The sequence below is a fragment of the Sorex araneus genome, chromosome 3 (genome assembly GCF_027595985.1).
Source record: "Sorex araneus isolate mSorAra2 chromosome 3, mSorAra2.pri, whole genome shotgun sequence".
In the NCBI taxonomy this organism is placed as follows: domain Eukaryota; kingdom Metazoa; phylum Chordata; class Mammalia; order Eulipotyphla; family Soricidae; genus Sorex; species Sorex araneus.
This window is the reverse complement of record NC_073304.1, coordinates 186,420,126-186,445,339: the sequence shown is the minus strand read 5'-3', so window position 1 is coordinate 186,445,339 and position 25,214 is coordinate 186,420,126. Positions and strand designations below refer to the sequence as shown.

At 41.9% G+C, this 25,214-nt stretch overlaps 1 protein-coding gene and 1 pseudogene across 1 annotated transcript; both read left to right on the top strand.

Moving 5' to 3' along the window:
- Window positions 1–8,409, top strand: part of LOC101546270 (cyclin-I-like) — a 46,273-nt pseudogene extending 37,864 nt beyond the window's left edge.
- Window positions 8,410–11,238: 2,829 nt separating this feature from the next.
- On the top strand, window positions 11,239–21,131 carry LOC101547759 (polyunsaturated fatty acid lipoxygenase ALOX15). The gene is made up of 14 exons (XM_004604911.3): window positions 11,239–11,373; window positions 12,738–12,942; window positions 13,252–13,333; window positions 13,433–13,555; window positions 13,901–14,004; window positions 14,187–14,347; window positions 15,279–15,422; window positions 16,131–16,340; window positions 17,913–17,999; window positions 18,094–18,263; window positions 18,439–18,560; window positions 19,139–19,239; window positions 19,353–19,520; window positions 19,611–21,131. The coding sequence occupies exons 1-14, from the start codon at window positions 11,239–11,241 to the stop codon at window positions 19,788–19,790; spliced, it is 1,992 nt and encodes a 663-aa protein (XP_004604968.2). The 3' UTR covers window positions 19,791–21,131.
- The last annotated feature ends 4,083 nt before the right edge of the window (window positions 21,132–25,214 follow it).

The following is a 25,214-nucleotide window of genomic DNA, read 5'->3' as shown; positions in this document are numbered from 1 at the left end:
TTTGCATGTGACTGAATCTGGTTCAATCCCAGGAACTACATGATCCCCCAAGCATGACTCAATATGGACCTGGAGACAACCAAACACTGCTGGGTGTGACTCTGGTGGCTCTAAAGCACCACTGGGATAACTCAGGTAATCTCTGACACCCCACACTCCTCAAAGCACTGTGTTATTAAGCACTTACATTGAACCTCTTGTCAGGTTAGCTGAGGATCTCCAGGAGGAGCTCCTGGGTTTCCTGAGAATTATTGGGAGCTCCTCTTTCCCAAAACAAAACGAAAATTCACACTCACTATGTGACTCAAATGCTGCCCTTAGGTATTTATCTAAGAGAAGTGAATGCTCCAGTTAACACAGCAACTGTTACTAGCACCATTATTCATAATTATTTATAAAAACCCAGAAATAATCCCACATATTTAACTAAATAGTATACAAACAAACTACATGTGGTTTATTAAAATTGGTTACCTTTTTAAATTTTGGAAATAGAAAGAAAGGTTTATTGCAAAGTAAAAGACAAAGGAAGCGAAACTCCCCAGAAAAGGAGGAATTTAGTATAGGACTAAAGTCTACACAGGTACTATTGATACAAAAGGCAATGCAAAGAATCTCAAATACATTAGTCTGTGTGAGAGAAGGAACTTGAAAGTTTGTTTTGGGATGGGTAAATTGTTTTGTATCTTGAATTTTGTGGTGGTTTCATGAGACTATTAAGTTGTAAAACTATTGGTGCTAACTGGAAGCATTTAGCTTCCTGTTCTTGGGAATCTTCTACAAATAGTAAGTGACCCAAAATCTTTACATCTTCATTTTTTTAAAAATACTGCATTAAATTTCACTTTACACTTGGATCTCATTATGGTAATCATAATCTCTTACCTATCAAGCTTTAAAAAATTCTGTGCTAAAAATAATTTTGTGCTAATATATTTTGGAATTCACACGAAATAGGTAAGGCCTACATATGTAAAATTTTTTCCATCTATATTTTATATAAACTGCAGTTTACAAAGTTTTTCATTATTGTTTGTTTCAGGCATTGAATATTCCAATACCAATATCACCACCACTATCACCTTCCTGCAACCACTGTCTCAAATGTTCTCAATCACCCCTCAAGACTGCCCCCATAACAGGCCGACAATAATTTATTTTATTGCTTGTTAGAAGAAAATTTGTGTAAACTGTTGTGTCTCATGACGGAGACATTAAGTCCCTGTATTAAGGAGTTACTCAGATGCTACTAGTCAAGTTTTTCTGTTAATGTTTTGTTAGTTGATATGGTCTTCTATGTTACATACCATCAAATCTGATTATTTGAGATGTTAATTATTTGAGGGGAGCAAATGATGGCTCCCCTCAAATAACTAAAAATTCCTGCCTTGCAGCAAGAGGCCTTGAATTTGATACCTGAAGCTTCGTATTTGCACTGTGTGGGACGAGCTACAGCGTCTGGGACCCCTGATGCTGCAACAGAGTGTGTACTCTTTGGGGGCACAGTCAGGTGTATGCAAGCACCACTAAGAGTGTACAATCCCTGGGGAGTACTACAGCCAAGTGTGTATGACTTTAGTCCTTGCAACAACAGCAGCAACAGAGGAAGGGAAGGAAAAAGGTATCTTTACTCTTGAGATTTTGCTCTAAGATGTTGAGTTAGAACTATACTGTCAACTCCAAAATCTTTAGAAGCTTCTCTAGGGCTCGTTCTTATGTTTTATTCTATTTTTCGAGGTAATAGATATTCTTTCCCTCTCTAATGCAAATTCTAGAAAGTCTTTAGGCTCTTTTGAACTCAGATATTTCCCAGTTAAGTTTCTCTATGTATTTCTGGCTAGCACTAACTGACCCTAATTTTCTAAAATGCATTTCTTTCTCCCCTCCTCTCCTCTTCCCTCCTCTACTCTCCCCTTGTCTCCTCTCTCTCATCTCCTCTGCCCACCCATCCCCTCCTCTCACATCGTCTTCCACCCCTCCCCTCTCTTCTCCTCGCTTCTCTTTTCCCTTCCCTTCTCCCCTCCTTTCTACCTTCTCCCCTCCTCTCCTCTCTTCTCTTTTGGTTTTGAACCTATAATTGGTGGTTCTCGGGGCTTTCTCTTGGCTCTGTGCTCAGAGATCATTCCAGGTGGGGTCAGGGATTATATGGGGTGTGGGGAATCTAACACAAGTCAGGGATGTACAAATCAAGTACCCTGACTTCTGTATACTATTTTTCTGGCTTCTCAAACTGCATTTCATAGCTTCTGGGGGTTTGGTTAATTTTAAGACTCCTCCAACTTAAACACTCATGGGCAACGTAGTCTTTTCTTCTTCCTATGTTTATATGAAATCTGATGTCCACCCTATGGAGTCATCATTTGAGAATTATTGGGTAACTGAAGAACTGGATGTATTGACAACTTTTATCTTTTAAAAAAGTTACTTTTAACATCAACTCTGTAAAATTTCCATTAACCTCTTACCTTCTTTCACTCATGCCTATGTTCAAGACTTCTGAGCAGAATGTCAGGTTGCATTGTTCAGTCTCAGACACATACTCCCTGAGAAAGTCTATATTCCTAGGTAGCAGGTGGTTTTAGCTAGAGTTTCAACGCATATCTCATCCAGTAGAGTCAGCATCTATGAATCTTGTCTCAGCAGAAGGAATGTAGTGAATATTAAACAATCTTAAACTCATAATTACTGCTTCCTGAAAGAGAACTTTTGAGAAATGGAGTTTGTTTATAAAGGATAATAAACACAAGATACTAAGATATGCACCAGTTATTTCACCAAACAATTCCTTAGACTAATTAAGTTTACATAATAATATATACTTAACACAGTGTTAAAATATAATTTGAGATTGCATTGTGCATCTGTTCTCTGAAGGCTATACAACTGATTTCAATAGAGTTGCACAAATTCCCCTTTCCTCCTTTGTTAACATATACTCTGCCACTGAGTTATGTCCTTGGGCAATCTTTCTCAGAAAAGGATTTCCTGAGACCAAAGCAGCTTTGGTCCAAGCAGAAATTGGTCATCTGAAAGGTGGTGCTGAAAAGTGGTCAAGTGTTGTGTATAAAACCCTATCAGTTCTGTAGATCACATTGTAAAATGTATATTTTTCAAAAATCAGCCTCTTGTAATAGCAGTGTGGGAAGCAAATGGGAGAGGAGCATTGGTGGGGGGAAGTGAACACTCATGTGACAAAGGGCTAATAGCCAAGATACATAACGCACTGGCAGAACTCTAAAAGAAAAAACACCCAACCCTATCAAAAAATGAGGAGAAAAGATGAATAGTAACTTCTTCAAAGAAGAAAGAACAAAAAAGTACATGAAAAATTACTCTATATCATTAATCATCAGGAAAGCACAAATCAAAATGAGATATCCCCTCATACCACAGAGACCAGTACTCATCAAAAAGAACAACAACAAGTGTTGGCAAGGATGTGGGGGTAAAAAGGGACTCATTCACTGCTGGTGGGTTGTTGACTGGCCCAGTCTTTTCGGAAGACAATATGGACATTGCTCAAAAAACTAGGAATTTAGTTTCCATATCACCCACCAATTCCACTCCTGGAAATATACCCTAAAGGCCCAAAAGTATAAATCAGAGAAGACATCTGACTCCTAGCTCCTATGTTCACTGAAGTAATATATACAATAGCCAATATCTGAAAACAATCCAAGTGCCTCTAAACAGATGACTGAATAAAGAAACTATGGTACATCTACAAAATGGAATACTACACAGCCTTAAGGAAAGAGAAAGTCATGCAATTTGTTGCAATGTAGATGGATCTGGAGAGCATCACGTTCAATAAAATGCCAGAGGGAGAGGAACAGACTCAGAATGATCTCTCTTATATGTGGGATATAAAGAAACCTTGTAGGTGAATATCAAATATCCAAAGGCAACAGAAACTAAGATCAGGGGATTGGTTTTCAGTAGGAAGCTTGGCACTGGGGTAGGGATAAGCAGGGTAAATTAGGGAAGGGAACACTAAGAAATGAGGGAGGGGAAAAGTGGGAGGGAAGCTGGGAACACTGGTGGAGGATAGTGGGCACTGGTGAAGGGATTGATGTTGGAACAGTATATGACTGAAATTGCATCATAAGTATCTTTGCAACTTTGTAACTCATGATAATTCAGTATCACTGTATCACTGTCACTGTCATCCCTGTTGCTCATCGATTTGCTTGAGCGGGCACCAGTAACGTCTCCATTGTGAGACTTGTTGTTACTGTTTTTGGCATATCGAATATGCCATGGGTAGCTCGCCAGACTCTGCTGTGCATGGGAGATACTCTCGGTAGCTTGCCGAGCTCTGCGAGAGGGGCGGAGGAATCGAACCTGGGTTGGCCGCCGCGTGCAAGGCAAACGCCCTACCCGCTGTGCTATATGATTCAGTAAAAGAGCAAAAAAGAGAAAAAAGTGCCTCTAGTAAAACCAGGGTGGGAAACAAATGGGAGTGAGGCCATTGGTGGAGGGAAGTGGACGCCGGTGAAGGAAGGGATGGGTGTTGAAACATTGTATACCTGAGACACAATCATGAATAACTTTGTAATTTCACTGTGACTAAAAATATGTATTAAAAATAAATCTCTCTCTGCCTCTATCTTTCTCTCTCTCACACACACATACACACAAACCCAAAAACCAAAACCAACCCCCCTGAAAAATAAAACTACCAAGATAAATGGAAAGACATTCCATGCTGAATTTTGGAACAACTAATGTTGCTAAAGGATCATCTTATCTAAAACACTATACAGAATTAATGCAACCCCTATCAAAATTCCTGTCATTCTTAAAGAGAAATAAAATCAATATTACTTAAATTTGTATGGAACTACAAGAGATCTCTACTAACCAAAACATCTTATTCACTGTATCACGGTCATGCCGTTGTTCATTGAGCGGGCGCCAGTAATGTCTTCATTTGTCCCTGTGGTGTGCTAAACGCCATTCTTTAAGTAAAAATTAATTCAAATTGGACTAAATACTTGGATGTAAGGCCTGAAATATACAATATATAGAATATCTAGGTAATACACTTCATAATACTGCCTTCACTAATGTCTTTGGGGTCTTGATTCAAATGGCAGGGGAAACGATAGATTTGAGAACCCTGTTGGTGCAGACAGAGGGGCAGAGACAAAGTGAAGGAAATAGGAGAAGTTTATTATAATGCACTCCTGGGCAGAACTAAACACTTTTTTTCTTTCAGGGCTTACTTCTGGTTCTGCACTCTGGGATCACTCCTGGTGGGCTTGGGGGACCATATGGGGTGCCAGGGGTTGAACTTGGGCTGGCCACGTGCAAGGCAAGCACCCTACCTGTTGTACTATGGCTCAGGCCCCCAGACTGAAACACTTTCTGCAGCAAAATAACCTTTAATTAAAATGAAAAGATAGGGCTCAGCAGTTAAGAGCATGCCTTGTATGCATAAGACTTGGGTTTAGTACTGGGTAATGTACAAAACAAACTAAATACCTTATACAATAAGAACAAAACAAACGACCTTATTAAAAATAGGCAAAAGATACTTTTCGTTAAAAAGTATCATTACATTAAAAGCGCTCCCCCCTCGCCTCCCACCCTTCTCTCGAGCAGACTCGGGAGGGTTGGTCTTGATTTTTATTTTCCCCCTCTTTTTAAAAAAATTTTTTTTAGTGAGTCACAGTGAGGGTACAGTTACAGATTCACACCTTTTCGTGCTTGTTTTTCCCTCATGCAATGTTCGAGAGCCCATCCCTCCACCAGTGTCCATTCTCCACCACCAATGAACCCAGTATCCCTCCCACCCCTCGATCCCATCCCCCCCACCCCACCCCACCTCTGTGGCAGGGCATTCCAATTTGTTCTCTCTCTCCTTTTGGGTGTTGTGGTTTGCAACAGGGGTATTGAGTGACCATCGTGTTCAGTCTCTAGTCTACTTTCAGAGTGCATATCCCTCCCCACTCGGGATCTCCAATCACATTTTACTTGGTGTTCCCTTCTCTATCTGGGATGACTTTCCACCAACATGTGAGGCCAGCTTCCAAGCTATGGAGCCAACCTCCTGGCATTATATACTACTATTCTTGGGTGTAAGTTTCCTACTCTGTTATTTTATATTCCACAGATGAGTGCAATCTTTCTATGTCTGTCCCTCTCTTTCTGGCTCATTTCACTTAGCATGATACTTTCCATGTTGATCCACTTATATGCAAAGTTCATTACTTCATCTTTTCTAACAGCTGCATAGTATTCCATTGTATAGATGTACCAAAATTTCTTTAACCAGTCATCTGTTCTCGGGCACTTGGGTTTTTTCCAGATTCTGGCTATTGTAAACAGTGCCTCGATGAACATATAAGTGCAGATGTCATTTCGACTATACTTTTTAGTTTCTCCAGGATATATTCCCAGAAGTTGTATTGCTGGATCAAATGGAAGCTCAATTTCTAATTTTTTGAGAATTGTCCATATTGTTTTCCAAAGGGGCTGGACCAGTTGGCATTCCCACCAGCAGTGTAGAAGGGTCCCTTTCTCTCCACATCCTCTCCAACAGTGGTTGCTTTTGTTTTTTTGGATGTGTGCCACCCTCACCATTCCCCCCCCCTCCCCAGACAAGGCCAGAGTCGGTATTCCCCAGTGGACCCCGCGCCCCTAAGGTGATTGGGAGCCCCCTTCCCACCTGGGCACTCTTGGGGATGACCGGAGGCATCCCAGGGAACTAGTTCACTGACCTACCCCTCGGGTCACAGCCAGTGCTTCCAGGCCCATCCAAGTTCCAGCTCCCACTCCTGGGCGGCCCTCCCTATTATGTCCCCCGAGCCCTGCCATCACACGCTGAGCAAAATGAGATGGTAAAGCACTCCCTCAGCCTGCCCTCCTCCTCTCCTAGCGTCGCCTACAATTCTGCCCTGGAGGAGGAAGGCAGGAGGATGAGGAGGAGGAGGATGTAGTGGTAGTGGTGGAGGAGGGCCTTTTAAAAACCAGAGATTTTCTTCCCTACTGGAGAAAGCAATCTCCAGGGAAGTCCAGATATGGAAGGTCAATGTGCCTGAAATGCTTATAAATCAGAATGTTTCACCACCCCAGAGATATGAAGTAATTCAGTGGTTGGCCAAACCCAAGTACCAACTCAACCTTTACCTTGAAACATTTGCTCTGGCCTGCAGTCTTTTGGACAGGTTTTTAACTATTGTAAATTCCCACCCAAAATACTAGAGTTGTATTGCAATTAGCTGGTTTTTCTTGGCTGTCATGACCATTGAGGAGGATGAGAGGATTCCAGTACTGAAGGTGTTGGCAAGAGACAGTTTCTTGCCAACACCTTCAGGGTGTTCTTCATCTGAAATTCTGAGGATGGGAGAGAATTATTCTGCATAAGTTGGACTGGTGTCTTCATACAGCCACACCATTGGATTTTCTTCACCTTTTCTATGCCATTGCAGTAAAAACCAGGCCTCAGTTACTTTTAAATTTTCCCAAACTGAGACTGTCTCAGCATTTGGTAATCCTTACAAGCAACTATTACACTGCATGGCCTGCAACTAATTCCTTTAATTCAAGGGCTCTATGTTTGCTTTGGCTATGGTTAGTTTGGAAACAGAGAAACTCATTCCTTCTCCTTGGCTTCCTCTTACAATTGAACTGCTTCAGAAAGCACAGATAACTCCCAGTTAATTCATTGCAGGAGCCTGTGGCACATCATCTTTATACTCTGCAGTATTTCCTGTCTCTAAATTCCACTTATGTCTACCATCCCCTCAAGTACACCCTGCCGACCTATGACAAAGTAATTCCTGAGTGCAAAGACAGGAGTAACCCCTATGCATCGCCAGGTGTGACCCCAAAAGCAAAACAAAACAAAACAAAAATACTCCATATTTTCTTGTGTGTCAAATTCTAATTTAACATTATTTAAGAATTTAAGGTGTGAAATTTAGAAGATAAAATAATTTTAAGTAAAATTTTTTATAGCATTTGTCAATCCCTCCTATTTCTCTTCTAAGATGTAATATTGATTGCCTCTGTGCTAAAAGTTCACATTAAATGTTCTTGTTGAAGTTCAAAAACGCATATCTAGCAACCCCTGTCCTTGTCCTGGTTTAATTTTCCTCTTGCTTGCTTTATTAAAACGCTAATAAATTTTGTGCATGTTGACCTGTAATCTGACTTCCACTGATAAGGAAACCCTCAAAATTATTTTTTAGCAATTTTGTGAATAATCATTTCTGTGTGACAATCATATCTAATTCATGATTTGAATTCAAGTTTATTGAAGAAGCCGCATGCTTTGAAATTGTCTTCTTATGAATCAACAATCAGAGGTGGTAACAGAAAAAAGGATTCACAACTACATTGATTTTTGTTTTTGTCTCATTTCAGTTTCTAGAGTTTGAAGGCAAAATTAATAATTATTAATTATTAAATTAAAATTATTAATTAATTAAAACAAATAAATAGAAAATTAAAATTAATAATAAAGTTATTATTTTCACTTTTGGAGATGAATGGAGATGTTACTGGGACCACTTGAGAAATTCAACAATCAATGAGATGATGATGATGATAATGATGATGATGATGATTGTTTATTTTTAAAGTGAACCTTACAAATGGCATGTAACTAGGAGAATCATATTTGTTGAAAGCATTTTTGACATTTGTATAAAATAATTTGATAAAGTTCATATATTCAGGTGCTCACCAAAGAAACATGTAACAACTAAAATAGATTTTGTTTGTAACTTGTTTTACTCTAATTAGTAAGAGAGACTTTCTCAATGTTGGGAAAGCTCTGATTTGGCTTTTTAACGTGGTAACTGAATTCAGTACCTCTTATGTTAAGCTATTAGGATTTTCTCCATGAAAGTTATTATTTCCTGTGACTCTTTGACCTGCCTGTATTTCTCCTAGTGACTTCTGGATCCTGACCTCCTCCCTGTGCAGCCTGCAGAAGGTATTGCAGTTCAAACCATGTACCAATGGTAAAAATCTTTGGCTAGAAATCAGAGATTTAATAAATTGTCCATTGCCAATAAAATAAAATAAAAGGACTCATCCTCACTTGTAAAGGAATGGGAAATGAAAAGCAAAACAACCATGAGTTATCATCTTATACTGGTGAGAATAATTTATATCAAGAAAGGCTACAATATCAAATCAACAGATACTGAAGGAATATAAATTTGTAGACCTTTGATGGTAAACAGTACTATATAGTACAGACTTAAAAATATGAAAATACATCAAAATACTAAAAATGTGATCTAGCATTTTCACTATTATATTCCTAATGAAATGTAACCTCTAATTTGATAATTACATGTGCTTATGACTTCTTTAGATTTATTTATAATACAAAAATATCAAAATAACCTAAGAAAGACCTCAATGATGGATGATTGGGTAAGAAAGATTTGATTACATGTATAAACACCCGTTCTTGGTTATTCTTGTTATTCTTCTATTCTGTTACTTTATATTCCTCAGATGAGTGCAATCTTTCTATGTCTGTCCCTCTCTGACTCATTTCACTTAACATGATACGCTCCATGTTGATGCACTTATATGCAAATTTCATGGCTTCATTTTTTTTAACAGCTGCATAGTATTCCATTGTGTAGATATACCAAAGTTTCTTTAACCAGTCATCTGTTTTATGGGCACTCTGTTTTTTTTCCAGATTTTGGCTATTGTAAATAGTGTAGCAATGCAGTGCAGATGTCATTTTTACTATGCTGTTTTTTGCCTCTCCAGAATATATTCCCAGGAGTGGTATTGCTGGGTCAAATGGGAGCTCAATTTCTAATTTTTTGAGAATCATCCATACTGTCTTCCAAAAGGGCATTACCACCAGCAGTGAAGGAGATTCTCTTTCTCCCCACATCCATGCCAACACCGATTGCTTTTGTTCTTTTGGATGTGGGCCAGTGGTGTGTGATGATATCTCATTGTTGTTTTGATCTGCAGAGGTGATGTATGTTTAAATAAAGATGTGAGAACCTGTACTCATAAATCATATGCAGTGTTGTAAAGCAATTTTACCTCAATTTAAAAAATCCATTAGATTATGATTTTTGATAGATTATGTGGCAAAACTGATTACCTCTGGTTACCAAGGAGGTGGGAGGGAGGATGGGAGAAATGATATTGGGCACCAATATACTTTCACAGTGGGTGTGATTGATAATATACATTTAAAGAACTGTGAACTTTTACTCCTGAAATATGTGCAGAGGACTGGTGATATAGCACAGCAGGAGAAATCTTGCCTTGCATAAATGATACCCTGAGTTTACTCTCTAGTAGACTCTCCCTCCCCTGCTAAATACATACTCTGTGTGTGTGTATATATGTATATATAGATATATATGGAATACATATATACACCCCCCCACACATATGTGTCCATCACAGTCCAAGTCTCTGTCTCTCCCTCTCTCTTCCCCCTTCCCCTCATTCCTGCCACCCCCTCCCACATACATATATCCATACAGTTCTTTTGTATTATTGAGGTAACATTGCTTATAAAGCAAAGGCTGAATGCCAGATACCAGAGTATGGATTTTATTCTGTAGGAAATAGAGATGAAGCGTCTTAGAAAAAAAGATCTTTTAATTGTCTCCCAGTGTTTGAGAGCCACCAAAGTGAGGCCAGGGGGCAGGAAATGGAATTTGTGAGTGTAAAGCAGGGCTTCAACCTCTGAGTTACTCCTAGGCTCCTACGGCCAGGGGTTGTTATTGTAGGGCCTAGCCCAGGGAAAGCAAGCTCCAGTGATCAGATGAATTGGAGGAATTTTTCTTAAGCACTGCTACTGATCACATTTTATTGTTTCCTTCACCCAACCCTGAAGGGTGTAGCAAGTTGTGAGGTCAGTGTGTGTGTGTCTGTGTGTGTGTGTGTGTGCTTGAACGCGTGCTTCCTCGCCTGCTGGGTCTACATCTATTCCTTTTTCTTCTTTGTTATCAGCCAAAATCCTTATCTGCCCTCTTTCACTCTCCTCTCACCAAGATAAGCATCCAGATACCTTGCCCTTGACATAGTTCCACCTCTAAGGGCTTGAGCTGAACCCTGGGGTGGAAGGAGCGGGCACCCCCAACGACATGTGGGTTGGAGAAATGCCAACCACCCGGGCTACACCCTGCCCCTCCACCCCTTACCAAAGCGGGGGCGGGGTCTCGGGCTAGTTAATTGCCGCGTCGGCGGGTACTTTTCTCACTCAGAAGGCGCAAAGCGACGCTGGGTAAGATGGGTGTCTACCGCATCCGTGTGTCCACTGGGTGCTCGTTCTACGCGGGCTCCAAGAACCAGGTGCAGCTCTGGCTGGTGGGTCAGCACGGGGAAGCCTCGCTTGGGACGTGCCTGCGACCGGCGCGGGGCAAGGTGAGAAAAGAGACCCTGGCGGGGTGGGCAGCGCCCAGGGCCGTTAGCTGCCTGACTCTCCGGAAGGATATTCCCCCGTAAGGAGCGCTCCCAGGATGCCGGCGGAGTGCTTTAGGAATTGGCGCCGCATACAAAGCAGGGTGTAAGTGCTCCTGCCGCCAGAACTCCTTGGAATCAAGGAATGCCCGCGATGCACGGCGACTTTCAGCTATTCCCGGAGTCCCAGCAGGTTTCCTTTCGCTCTTTTTTTTTTTTTAAAGCAGGAATTGCAAACCTTATCTGCTGTCGGTAGATCTCCCAACTTTGGGGTCTTTGTCACCGGTGGGGTAGGCGAGGGAACGGGGAAAGTAGAGGAAGGAAGAAGGCAGATGAGAACACGCTGTGTTTCTAGACCCGCTTTTTTGGCTTCTATCACAGCTCCCTATTCACCCCTGGCTTCTGTTACTATTTTGCCTTTGCTCGCCCCCAATTTGCCACCGCCTGTCCTACTCTTTTCTAGACTCCCAGATCCCGCTCTGTTCCTGAAAAGATGTTTCAAAGAAACAAGCCCAAGTGAGGTCTCCCTTCTTCTTCCTCCTGGAGTCTTTTTCTTTCTTCTCAGGTGTCATGCGCCCGTCCTCCTTGCCCCTCTTCTTGTCTCACTGGAATCAGAATTCAGAACTGTCAATTTCATCTCCTGTACATTATCACATTGTACCTTGATGTCCAGCCTTCCACTTTGAAAGACCTATTAAATTTACCTCTTCCTTCTCGTTTCTGCCCTTCTATGTTGTTTTGTGCATGGAAAACATCCTTCCTTCCTCTCTAGCATGTAGGAAGCCCCTATTCCCCATCCTCACCCCCAACCCACTGTCTATCCGTATATAATGGTTCCCTGGAGGGTGTTAATGTCCCATTTAAACAAACAAAAACCCCGAGAAAATTCTATCAGGTCTCCTTGTTCCCTGAACTCTGGCTTAGTCTTTGAGACCCCCCTTACGCTGCATCTCCCTTCCTCTCCCCTTGTTTGCCTATTTTTTTTCCCTCTTAGCTCCACCTCCTGATCTCCACTGAGTGCCCCGTGGCTCTCAGTGCCTGCTCAACAGAACCTGGTGTCAGGGGAGCTTCAGTGCTCAGCCATTGTGCCCTGCACATGTCACAATGATTACAGGAAGGAAAAAGTGAAGGAAGAAGTGTGCATATCTCCACCTTCTCTCTCCCACCTTTCCTGGATGAAAAACTAGACTACTCAGAATCAGGTCCATTCTGGCTTCCTCTTTCTGACTTGGCACTTTTCCCAGAGACCCCAATGAAATGGCATCAAGGGGAAGCAGGGGTCAGTCTTTGAACCCCGTGGATGCCCAGTCTCTTCTGTCCCTCTACAGGAGGTGGAATTAAAAGTGGACGTGCCTGAGTACCTCGGGCGGCTGCTGTTCGTTAAAGTGTGCAAAAAACACATCCTTCAGGACGACGCTTGGTTCTGCAACTGGATCTCCGTGCAGGGTCCTGGACCCGATGGGGATGAGTTCTATTTTCCGTGTTACCGATGGGTGGAGACCAAGGCTATTTTGACCCTGCCAGAGGGCACTGGTGAGCAGCAGGGAGTCAATGTGGGCAGGAATATAAGGAGGTTTCCTGGGTACAAGAGAAATTGGAAAGGGGCCTTGGGAAGAGAGGAGTCTACCAGTGAAGGTGGAAACCTAAAGGATAAATTTTCTAGTTCAGAAGCTAGATTCATGAGCTGGCACAGAAAGGCAGGGTAGGTCCCTGGCAGACCATGATACTGAATATCAGAGGATCCAGAGAGGTCTGAGAATGCATCCTTTGCAGGTCCAGTGGAGAGGATCTCAGGGGAAGTCTTAGTGACCCTACATACTATACCCTAACTTCCACTTGCAGGCAGCACAGTGGTAGATGACATTCAAGGCTTCTTCAAAAAATACAGAGAAGAGGAGCTGCAAGCAAGAAGGAAGATTTACCGGTTAGCTCTACTACCCAATGCCCCTGTATCTTCCTGATCCCTTAATGAGTGCTTGACCCTTCCCCCGTGCCAATACCTGATTTAATTTCTATGCCTCAGGTGGGGGAACTGGAAGGCTGGGTTAATTCTGAACATGACTGGTGCCAAGAAAGAAGACCTCCCAACAGATGAGAGATTTCTGGAGGATAAGAAAATTGACTTTGAGGCATCCCTGGTCAAGGGGTGAGAACAAAAAGATTGGGTGAGAGGGAGGTGTCATGGTTTTCTGGAGGTCACTGGGTTAACTTCACAGGTTAAGTTCCCATGATTGGAACTTTTATTTCTTTATTCTTCTTTTCTTTTTTCATTTTGGGTCACACCTGGCAATGCACAGGAGCTACTCCTGGCTCATGCACTCAGGAATCACTCCTGGCGATGTTCAGGGGACCATATGGGATGCTGGGAATTGAACCTGGGTCGGCTGCATGCAAGGCAAATGCCCTACCCGCTGTACTATCGCTCCAGCCCCCATGATTGGAACTTTTGAATCTGAGAATCATTCATAAATTGCCTCTTTCTTCCCTGAAGGCTTGCGGACCTGGCTGTCAAAGACTCTTTAAATGCTCTTGCTTGCTGGAATGATCTAGATGACTTTAACCGGATCTTCTGGTGTGGCCAAAGCAAGCTCGCTGGTCAGTACCCCAACACAATACTTCTTCCAAGACCATTAACCCTATATCCCTCCCAATCACCCCAACAGAGTTGGAGAACATTGGGAGGCTGGGGTCAAATGGGGGATGACTTGGTGTGGATTGTAATATCCTGATCTCTAGAAACTCAGATCTTATAGTCTGCTGTACAATTTTATTTTCAGTTAAGGTGAAGGACACCTGGAAGGAAGATGCCATTTTTGGGTACCAATTTCTCAATGGTGCAAACCCCATGTTGTTGAGGCGTTCCACTGCCTTTCCTGACCGCTTAGTGTTCCCACCAGGGATGGAGGAACTGAAGACTAATCTGGAGAAGGAGCTTCGTGTATGGGCATGATTCCATGGGGGGGGGGGGGTCACATAATGATGTGAGGGTGGAGGGATCATTGGGATTATTGCTGAAACAACCCTGCAAACCTAGCTTACTGCCAAATGACACGAATGAATTCTACAGAAGAAATTTTGAGTAGTTCTGAAAGGAGAACAGCCATATAGCTCCAAAGGATAATGGCATATACTATAGGAAGGTTATGTAATGGTTGTTGGAAACAATCAAAATGGAAAACTATAGCTGAACTTCAGTGCTAGGGATTCCAGGGAGGTGTATAATAACAGAATCATCATTGGGGTGAGGTTTGAGTAAAAACTTATGGGGTTATAGGATAAGAAAGGGTTGGTCTAAGATCCTGGCCCTGTTTTTTTATAAGCTGTGTGACTTTAGGCAAGATACCTGTCCTCTGTAATCTGTTTTATCTTCTATAAAACTTATATATCACAAAATAATTATATGAGGAGAGCAGGAGAAATAGCAGGAAGGTAAGGCACTTGCCTTGTATGTGACTGCTTTGGTCATGACCCTGGTTTGATTCCTGGCACTGTATATGGTCCTCAGAGCACTACCACATATGATCTCTAAGCACAGTTAGGTGTGACCCCAAAACAAAAAGAATTTTATGAGGGAACCAGAGATAAACATTTTATGAGGGAACAGTGGATAAGGTCCTTGACTTGCATGTGGCCAACACAGGTTTGAGCCCTGACATCATATATGGTCCCCTGAGCACAGAGTGAGCCCTGAACAATGTGAGGTATAGCTAAAAAAAAACAAGAAAGAATTGTATGGATTAATAAGTATGTGATCTATTACCTTGTTACAAAGTAGGTGATAGAGACAAGTTAGTTCTCTCTTCACTCTTCTTTTGGGGAATCAGGGTGGGAAGATGTCTTATGTTGACAGCAGTCTTTGCTGAATCCAGGAAGGCACACTATTTGAAGCTGACTTCACTCTGCTGGATGGAATCAAGGCCAACAACTTCTTGGGTTGTCAGCAGTACCTGGCTGCCCCTCTGGTCATGCTGAAATTGCAGCCCAATGGGACACTCTTGCCCATGGTCATCCAGGTGAGAGAACCCAGTATCTGTCTTTCCCAGTGGTTGACCCAGTTGACCCAATAAATTAATCTGAGTTCATTGCACGCAGATGCTGAGGTACTGAGAGAGGCATTAAAGGAGGAAAACGGCCAAAAGAAGAATGTTGCAGTCTAGCTAGAGAAATAGACAGGGCAAGTGCAAATAAACATCAATACTCAGAAGTCCCCGAGGGTGAAGATAGTCTGGGAAGACCCGCCCCAATAGAATTGAGGTAGTCATAAACTTTGGAGGAGGGTAATAGAAGAACTTAGATCTTCAAGCAGACTGGAGGTTAGGAACTTACCCCACGGGGATGATGATCTGGGCAGAGAAGCCAAGATGTGGCTGAGTGTGTAGGAGCAGGGGAGATTCTCAGTGGACAGTGGGATTATATATTGGGGAAATAATGTAAGATGGTGGACCAGGCTGCAGTGAGCTGTGGAAGCCAAGGTTGAACATGGGAAGGTGTGAAGACTTTCAGTAAGAAGTTGCGGAAGAGTAAGGGCAAGCATCTTGTACAACATTAATGGCAAGAAAAGGAGAGGAAGGAACCATAACTACACAGGAGTAGCAATAGTAAGATGGAGAAAGCTAAGCAAATTTGGAGAAGAAAGAGGTTGATATGTTGGAGGACGAGGGAGTCTGCTGGTGTGTGTGGCACTTATCACCTCTCTACCCTTATTCTTGTCTCTGTTCCAGCTTCAACTGCCTAAAGTGGGAACTGACCCTCCAGTGCTATTTCTACCAACGGATCCCCCAATGGCCTGGCTTCTGGCCAAATGCTGGGTCCGTAGCGCTGATTTTCAGCTTCATGAGCTTCAATCTCATCTTTTAAGGGGACATTTGATGGCTGAGGTCTTTGCTGTAGCCACTATGAGGTGCCTTCCACCAATACATCCCATTTTTAAGGTAAGCATATTTTCTTAACTCCTAAGTAAAATTTTGGCTTGGGATGCATTTTCACTGTAGTGGAATTGCTTCTTCAAGAGGGATAATGAAGGTGATTAATTTGTGGTGGCCATGGATCCTGATGCTATTTGATGTATAAATCACAGATTTTTTGCATATAGTATATAAATAGTACCATAATTGACTGAGGATTACATACAATAAGTGAGGACCACAAATTAATAAAAAAATTTCTCAGCATTTTGGAAGAATTCTTAAACAATAACACAAGGGCCTATAGGAGAATTGGAGGAACTTGGCCAACAACAATAGCCTGATTTATTACAGAAATTAGAGACCATCACTCCAAGGAAAAATAAATTAGCATTTGGTCTTATTGGGTGCTTCCCAGGGGCAGAAACATTCTAGATGCCTGTGCTAAGCAAGACAGGCAAGGTCCTGACCTTTGGATTTTCACCTCATTAATAGCTATGAGACAATGAAGACTGACTGTATTGTAGCTTCTCAGCTTTGATCAGTACAATGCAGAGGATCAATTCAGGGCTATGTGATGAGGAGTTTGGATTGGATATAGAGAGGAAAGACTAACTTTGGAGTTAACATTAAGAATGAGACTATGAGGAGTCAATCATGAGGTGATGGAGAGGACACATTGCTCTAGGCAGATGTGTCTAGATGTCTGATGAAATGAAAAACATAAAGAAATGAGTGTAGTAGACAAAGGAGCAAGGTTAGGAGAGAGAGAGAGAGTTCCAAATGTTATATTAGTGGTTTCCAACTACTACTTTGTGGACCAGTGCCAGCCTGCAGAGTTTTCTGCCAATCTACAAAAAGAATTATTACTGCTTGTCAATTCATATTCCTGGAGCATGTAGTGGAGTGGAATAGGATAGTATTGTCCAAGAAGATGAGTGTGTATATGTATATAATTATATATACACACATAATTTTGCTATTTTCTTATTTCTTAGGTGTATGTATGTGTTGAGGGGGACTTCTCAGCAGTTGTGGGGGCAAGTAGGGCTGTAGTGCCTGGGAAGCCATGTGGTGTTGGAGACCAAACCAGGGCTTCATGTATGTGCTTCAACTCTTTGAACTATCTCTGGCTTTGTTTTGCTATTTTTATTAGTGAAAGATTAAAACCACTGGGATAGACAATGCATTCACAATGAGGATAATTATGCCTCTCTCTGGGGTAAAAGTGGCTCTGTGTATGATCAGCAAACATGTTTTTCATAAAACTCATATACACACGGTGCATAACAAGTATATGACATCTGTAGCATTAAAAGTTGATGGGGGAGTTGATAGTAGGAAAAATCTAAGACTCTTAGAATAGTGATATAGAAAAAAGAGAAACATTTGTGTTAGTTACTGAATTGTTTTATATAATTAGAAGAAAAGAATGATTTCTTTCAGTTCTCATAGACCAACAGCTTGTGGAATGAATCACAGATGAGCCTCACACTCATTATGCTTAAGGGCCTCTGTACTTCATGAAAACCTGATAGTGTTTTCTACATCTAACCTTAATTTCCTTCAATGACCTGTCACTGCTCTTTTTTCCTACAGCTTATTATTCCTCACCTGCGATATACCATGGAAATTAATGTTCGGGCAAGGACTGGATTGGTCTCTGAAAATGGAGTTTTTGACCAGGTATAAGAAGAGAAAGGGTTGTTTGAAGTTTGATTTTGTCTCTGGTCTCAGGATAGGTTTGATGTGTCTTACTCTGCCTGTCCTTGCTTTTCAGGTAGTGAGCACAGGTGGGGGAGGCCACGTGGAGCTGCTCAAAAAAGCTGGAGCCTTTCTAACCTACCGCTCATTCTGTCCCCCTGATGACCTGGCTGACCGGGGACTCCTGGGAGTGAAGTCTTCCTATTATGCCCAAGATGCACTTAGGCTTTGGGAAATATTGTTACGGTGAGGCAAGGTGGATGATGGGGTTGATGGGCTGGGTTTAGAGGAGAAAGCTTGGAGAGCAGGAAATCTGTGCCTTGTTTGAGGGGCTAGAATTCCTGACCGGGCCAGGGAGGCAAGAAGAAAGAGGGCATGGGGGCTGCCTGTCAATTTCAGCTTTCTTACCTCCACCTGGCAGCTATGTGGAGGGAATTGTGAAACTTTACTATAAGACGGATGAAGCTGTGAAAGAGGATACTGAACTGCAGACCTGGTGTAAAGAGATCACTGAAATTGGTCTGCTAGGGGCCCAGGACCGAGGTAAGATGAAATATGAGATGGAACCTCCCCTGGAATCTCCATGATTACTATCTAAAAACCTCTAGAAAAAGACCCCAAGGTTTTCCCCAAATCTTTTCCCTCTCATCTAGAGTTGGTGCAATTGTGTGCACTAAAAAGTTCCTAGGTCCCAAATGCAGAGGAGTGAGTGGATACTTATGAATGTTTAGCTGCCAGTTCACAGGGAACAAAACCCTTGATTTTTAGCATTTGTCTACTTTCTTGGTATAATGATTCCCATTGGAGCTACCAATGTAATATCAATCAGTTACTAAGTACCTGAAAAGCTAACCTGATTGAATCTTGTGAGTCTATATAAAGCATATCAATATCCCACTGAATGGGGCTGGAGCTGCAGAGTTACTTCATTTCCTCCACTCCAACTGACTCATGACAGTTCCCACAATAGTTACTGAGAGTTCTTGGTCCCTTTTATCTCTCTATCTTCTTTCTTGATCCTCAGCTATAGGAAATATTATTTCTTCATATTCTTTGTCTCATCTCTGTGAGATTTTTCTATTCTTGTTATCTCAGCATCTCACACCCCTTTCCCCTTGTAGGGTTTCCTGTATCTTTACAGTCTCTGGATGAGGCTTGTCGCTTTGTCACCATGTGCATCTTCACCTGCACTGGCCAGCATTCCTCTATCCATCTGGGCCAGGTACTTCCCACGAAGGGCAGCTGGGTGTTTGGGCTTGGAATCAGTATGCAACTTTGTGCAGGTGTTCTAGATTATGCTTTGCAGACACAGACTCTATATCTGCCTCTTCTTAGCTGGACTGGTTCACATGGGTTCCTAACACACCCTGCACGATGCGTCTGCCCCCACCAACCACCAAGGATGTGACATTGAAGACAGTGATGGAAACACTGCCCAACTTTCATCAGGCATCTCTTCAGATGTCCATCACTTGGCAACTAGGCAGACGCCAGCCCATTATGGTGAGAGTCTGGTGCCTGGACTCTATAGGGGGTGAGGTGCACCAAATGAAGGGTCTTAAGGTTCTGAGTTACCTTTTTCTCTCCACCCAGGTGGCTATAGGTCAGCATGAGGAGCAGTATTTTTCAGGCCCTGAGCCCAAGATGTTGCTGAAGAAGTTCCAGGAAGAACTGGCTGCTTTGGATAAAGAAATTGAGATGAGGAATGCAAATCTGGATATGCCTTATGAGTACCTGCGACCCAGCCTTGTGGAAAACAGTGTGGCCATCTGAGCATCCCAACCTTTGGCTGTTGTAGCCCTTTTGCATCCAAGCCTAAACCCCACCCATTAGAACTTTCAATCCTGGCTTCACCCACAACCTGGCTCTCGTTCTAACTTCTGCCCTCCCTAAATTTTATTGACTGTGCTCAGAATGCACAAACTTTACCCGTAATTCCTTTCTTTTTTCCATTTCTTCTTACTCTCCTCCCTCTTTATTTTATTGCTCAGCTTGTTATATTGCTATATCACCTATCATATTCTTCATTTCTGTCATTTTTGTCTGTAGTGGTCTTTTTTCCACATTAACTCATACTTTCTTGTCTTTTGATGACTACTTGTGCTATCATGTCTTTGAACTTACTGAACATTCTCATCATAGTGTCTCTAAAGACACTGTCTGAAGATTTACTAGTATTGAGGATTTACTGGTGTTGTTTATGTCTTCGCTGATATTGTTTTCACTCATTGAGCTTGGTGGGCTTCTACACGCTTCCTCCATTGGTTCTCTAGTTATTCTTGCTGTGATGGGGTAATATTTACAGTTATGCCCCCTGGTAGATGCTGAAGGATTAGGATGGAGGTTGCTCTCTATCTTTTCTGCCTGTTCTCACAGAATAACAGGCAGCATAACTGTAAGCAGCTATGATAATAGAATGAAGAGAATACACAAAGGTTAGAGGAAGCAGTCTTCACACCATTTTTGCAGTAATGCAATCTGGTGAGTGATGTGTGGTACTAGGAGAGAGTGTTGTCTCAGGAAAAACATTCCTTACGAATGTGTAATTTGTTGAGTAGATTTCACCGCCTCTTATGCTGGAATAGATCTAGTGATGTCAACTGTAGGCAAGTCTCAGCTGGGTTGGTGGAGCAGCAAGCAGAAAGACTGCAAAAAGATATTGTAGATTAATGAAATAGGGCTGGGACTGTAGTTCTGAGGTAGAGCACTTGCTTTGCATGTGTGAAATCCTGAGTTTAATCTCTGGCACTGCAAAACAAACAAATCCAGAAACAGATTAATGCAAGACAAAACTTAGATACAACTATTCTAAGTAAAACATGGGCAGAAAAAAAGGCACATCTTTTTAACTAGATGAGATTTGTCCACATTCCTGAAGTCAGACACAACTTACAGTACACAGCAACTCTCAAGATTTTTTGTTTCACAAGATTTTCAAGAAAAATGATAAATGGAAGGAAATTGATGAGGGAGAGGCAGCTGCTCCCAGGTGGGGGTGGTTGGCCATGAGATTTTGTCTTAGGATCCGTATCTATAATCCATCTATGGTTGAGAATGTCTAAATTATAATAATTAACTGGAAAATATATAAAAACATTACTTTAATAAGTAACAGCAAATAAAATCAATTTATGTGCTTGAAATTTTATGGAAGTTTTATTCCTTAATATAATTATCTGTAAATATTTTACAACATTAAATATGTATATGTGTATACATATATAAAACAAAATTTTTATTTTGGGGGGATACTCCTGGCTCTGCACTTTGAGATCACGCTTTTTTTTTTTGGCTTTTTGGGTCACACCCAGCAATGCTCAGGGCTGACTCCTGGCTCTGCACTCAGGAATCACTCCTGGCGGTGCTCGGAGGACCATATGGGATGCTGGGAATCAAATCCAGGTCAGCCGCGTGCAAGGCAAACGCCCTACCTGCTGTGCTATCGTTCCAGCCCAGGATCACTCTTGAGGGGGCTCCAGGACCATATGGGATGACAGGGGTCAAACCCAGATTGGCTACATGCAAAACAAGCATCCTACTTGCTTTACTATCTTTCCTGTCAAACACAAATTATTTGTTTTCAGGTCAGAAGATAGTACAGCAGGTAGGGTACTTGCCTTGCACTAGTCCAACCTGGGTTCAATCTCCAGTACACCATATGGCCCCCCGAACCCTACCAGGTATGATCTCTGAGTACAGAGCCAGGAGTAAACTGAGTACTGCTGGATATCACTTCCCTGCCCTCAATTTATTTCTTTTAGATAATGAAAGAAATTGCTTCTTGACCCTGACTCTAATTTGGCAGATGTGTGGGTTGTGCTTGGTCTAAATCTTGAAGGAAGAATAAGAAAGATACAGTTGAGAGGTGGGCGTTAAGTTTGATAGTAGAATGAAGAGAACACACAAAAGTGAGAGGGAGCAGTCTTCACAGCAGTTATGCACTAATGCAATTTGGTGAGTGATGTGTAGCACTAGGAGAGAGTGCTATCTCAGGAAGAACATGTTTCATTCCAGAAAATTAAACTTGACCTTTAATCAGCAGTTATGAAAGAGTTTTAAACATTAATGTATTGAATCACTGTGAAGTATAAAATTCTTCATAATTATCAGGGATGCAATGTATCAGCAATTGTATCTAACAGCAATCCCTTCACCAGTGTTAACTTCCCTGCACTAATGTTCTCAGTTTCACTCCTGTCCCCCAGTGTGCAAAGGAGTTTTACGTTAGTACAGGGTTCTGAGAGTGAAACACCCACAAAAGCTTCTCATTGGACGCCATCTTCTTGAATACTGCACCCTTTCTGTGCGTCTACATCCCTTCTATGATTGTGGAGGGCCCACCCTTAAGATACCAAGAAATAGCTCATATCTTGCCAGAAAGCTTCTGTCAGCTTTTCTCATAAGTATCTTTTTAATTTTTTTTTACTTTTTATAAGGTTGTTCACAATAATTTATTCACGAATCATGAATCACGAAATCCCGTTGATCATTGAGTTGCTCAACTGGTCTCAGTACTCATTAACCTCTCCATTCGTCCTATCCCTGAGATTTTAGAAGTCTCTCTCTTCTTGGCCTTCCCAACGATGCCGCATTGGAGGCTCTTGAAGCTCCAGGCTCTTGACCCTGACCCTGAAAGTCAGGGTCAGGGGAATGAGATTCAGCTGGTTACTGGCTTTGGCATATGGATACACCATGGGAAGCTTTGGAGGCTGTCCCATGTGGGCAGGAAGCTCTCAGTAGCTTGCTAGTTTCTCCCAGAAGGAAAAGTAGATTATAAGATACAAGCTTCTGGGAGCTTGCTTTTAAGTCTCTGGATTTTGGCCATTGATGAAATTACACACACCTGGGTTCCTCTGCCGGTACCTTCATTCATGAGGTCTGTCCGAACATGTGGAGAGGGGCCTCAAGCATTGCTGTGGCTAGGTTCCAGTGGTCTTCGGCCGCTGGAAGCTCTGCTCGGGGCGGGGAGGGAAGCTGGAACCCATCCTCTCCGAGGGGCCCTGGGGAAAACAGTCAGGTGTGCGGGCAAGAGACTCTCTGCATATTCCAATAACAATAACAATGATGGGTCTCATTCCAATGACCCTGAAAGAGCCTCCAATGTGGCACCATTGGGAAAGATGAGTAAAGAGAGGATACTAAAATCTCAGGGATAGGATGAATAGAGACATTACTGGTGCCCGCTCGAGCAAATCAATGAACAACGGGATGACAGTAACAGTGACAGTGATACTTTCTTGTGCTTTCCTGGCCTTGCTTATTATCTGTGCCATAGTTTCTTTGAGTTTATTAAACACTGCACAGTGATGTAACTAAAGTAATTGAGAACTTACTGTGCCAGTTGGTGCTCGTTAATGTGGTTTTGTTTATTTCCTGAACAAAAATTCCAAGGTTGGGATATTTCCCTGAGTTTACGTCTTAAAATACAAAGCATTTACAAAATTGTGCACACAGGAAAGAATAGCATAGATAATAGAGTTAGCAAAAGTGTTACCTTGAAGATTATAAATCCATGTTGTGGCTAAATATGAAACAATGAAATGAAAATTAGATTATATGTTTTGTCCCACCCCAAAACTCTTGAGTTGAAACTATAACCTCCAATGTGATGAGATTTAGAGGTGAGGACTTGAGGGAGTAATTAGGACATGAAAGTTTGATTCATCATCATAGGATTAGTGTCTTTATAATACGAAGCATAAGAGAGACTGGAGAGGTAGTAGAGTAGGCAGGGTGTTTGCACTGCATGTGACTAACGGGTGTTTGATTCCTACACACCACATGGTTCCCTGAATACCACCCTGAATGATCCCTGAGTATAGAACTAAGAATAAGACCTGAGCACTAAGACCTGAGCACTACTGGTTGTGGCCCAAAAACAAAGGGAGAAAGAAGAGGATGAGGCGTGAGAATGCACCAACTATAATGTAATCGAAGGCCATGTGGGAGAAGGGAGTTGCGGGCTGAATGAGGGCTAGAGACTGAGCACAGTGGCCACTCAACACCTTTATTGCAAACCACAATAGCTAATTAGAGGGAGAGAACAGAAGGGAATGCCCTGCCACAGTGACAGGGTGGGGTGGGGGGAGATGGGATTGGGGAGGATGGGAGGGATGCTGGGTTTACTGGTGGTGGAGTATGGGCACTGGTGAAGGGATGGGTTCCCGAACTTTGTATGGGGGAAGCATAAGCACAGATGTGTATAAATCCGTAACTGTACCCTCATGGTGATTCATTAATTAAAAATAAATAAATTTATTTTTAAAAAAGTCCTATTCAAATTTGATAATATATCTGAGTTACACTACTTATATAAGCCACATTTAAATAAATTTATTTTATAGAAAAAAAAGCCAAAAGCCAGTCCTTTCCAAACATTGTCTTTACCAGCATCTTGAGCCTGGAGTTCACAGCCTTCAGAACTGTGAGAAATAAATATTTGTTAAGTCACCGCTTCTATGGTATATTTATTATACCAACCAAAATGGTCTAAGATGGCTTCTGATGAAGTGTTGGTTAAAAGTGTGCCTATATTTGCCAACTGTCTCTAACCAACTCAGTATAGTGCTGCTAAAGAGTGATCATGCCGAAGACACCCACACAACCATTATTTATTTGGGTAGGTTAAGCTGGACAATACAAAGATCCAAAATTTAGATAGAACTTATTTTTTGTCTAAAGAAACAGTACAGAGTAAGTGTTCCAGGTAATAATTGTTCTGGAAACATTACTCCAAGACTCAAGGTATCAAATTTTGTTATGCTATTTTGTTCCCACGGGAAATTTTATCTTGTGGTTGAAGATGAGCTAGGGTCCTTAGGAAGTAGAAATGATATTCTAGTTTTAAGATGTCCAGATGACGTGAACAAACTCCACTTCTACCGGCATTCTAAGGATCTGGATGTATGGCCACATCTAATAAATAGGTTGGAGAAGTGCTGTGCCTCCAGTTAGCCGTGGGTCACCCTATAATTTGGGAAATATGGAAGAAGTTTAGAACAGCTGTACAATGATGGTACTTTCTGCCACATACTGCAAAGTAAGAAAATTATTTTTGTTTTCCGTTTTTTATTTTTTTGCAGTTGGTTATGTCAGAGATTTTTGCAAAGTGTTAGTGGGGTGGATTTATGAAACACAGATTAAATTTGTCTGTGAGTTGAGACAAATAGACCTTTTCCCTTATAAGAGAACTGCAGC

What these genes read in the sequence shown, in the direction of transcription:
- LOC101547759 (XM_004604911.3), top strand. Translation starts at nt 11,239, where the DNA reads ATGGGTGTCTACCGCATCCGTGTGTCCACTGGGTGCTCGTTCTACGCG. An exon ending in GAGGCATCCCTGGTCAAGGG is followed by an intron (nt 13,556 to 13,900) that starts GTGAGAACAAAA and finishes TCTTCCCTGAAG; the next exon opens with GCTTGCGGACCTGGCTGTCA. An exon ending in TGGCCAAAGCAAGCTCGCTG is followed by an intron (nt 14,005 to 14,186) that starts GTCAGTACCCCA and finishes TTTTATTTTCAG; the next exon opens with TTAAGGTGAAGGACACCTGG.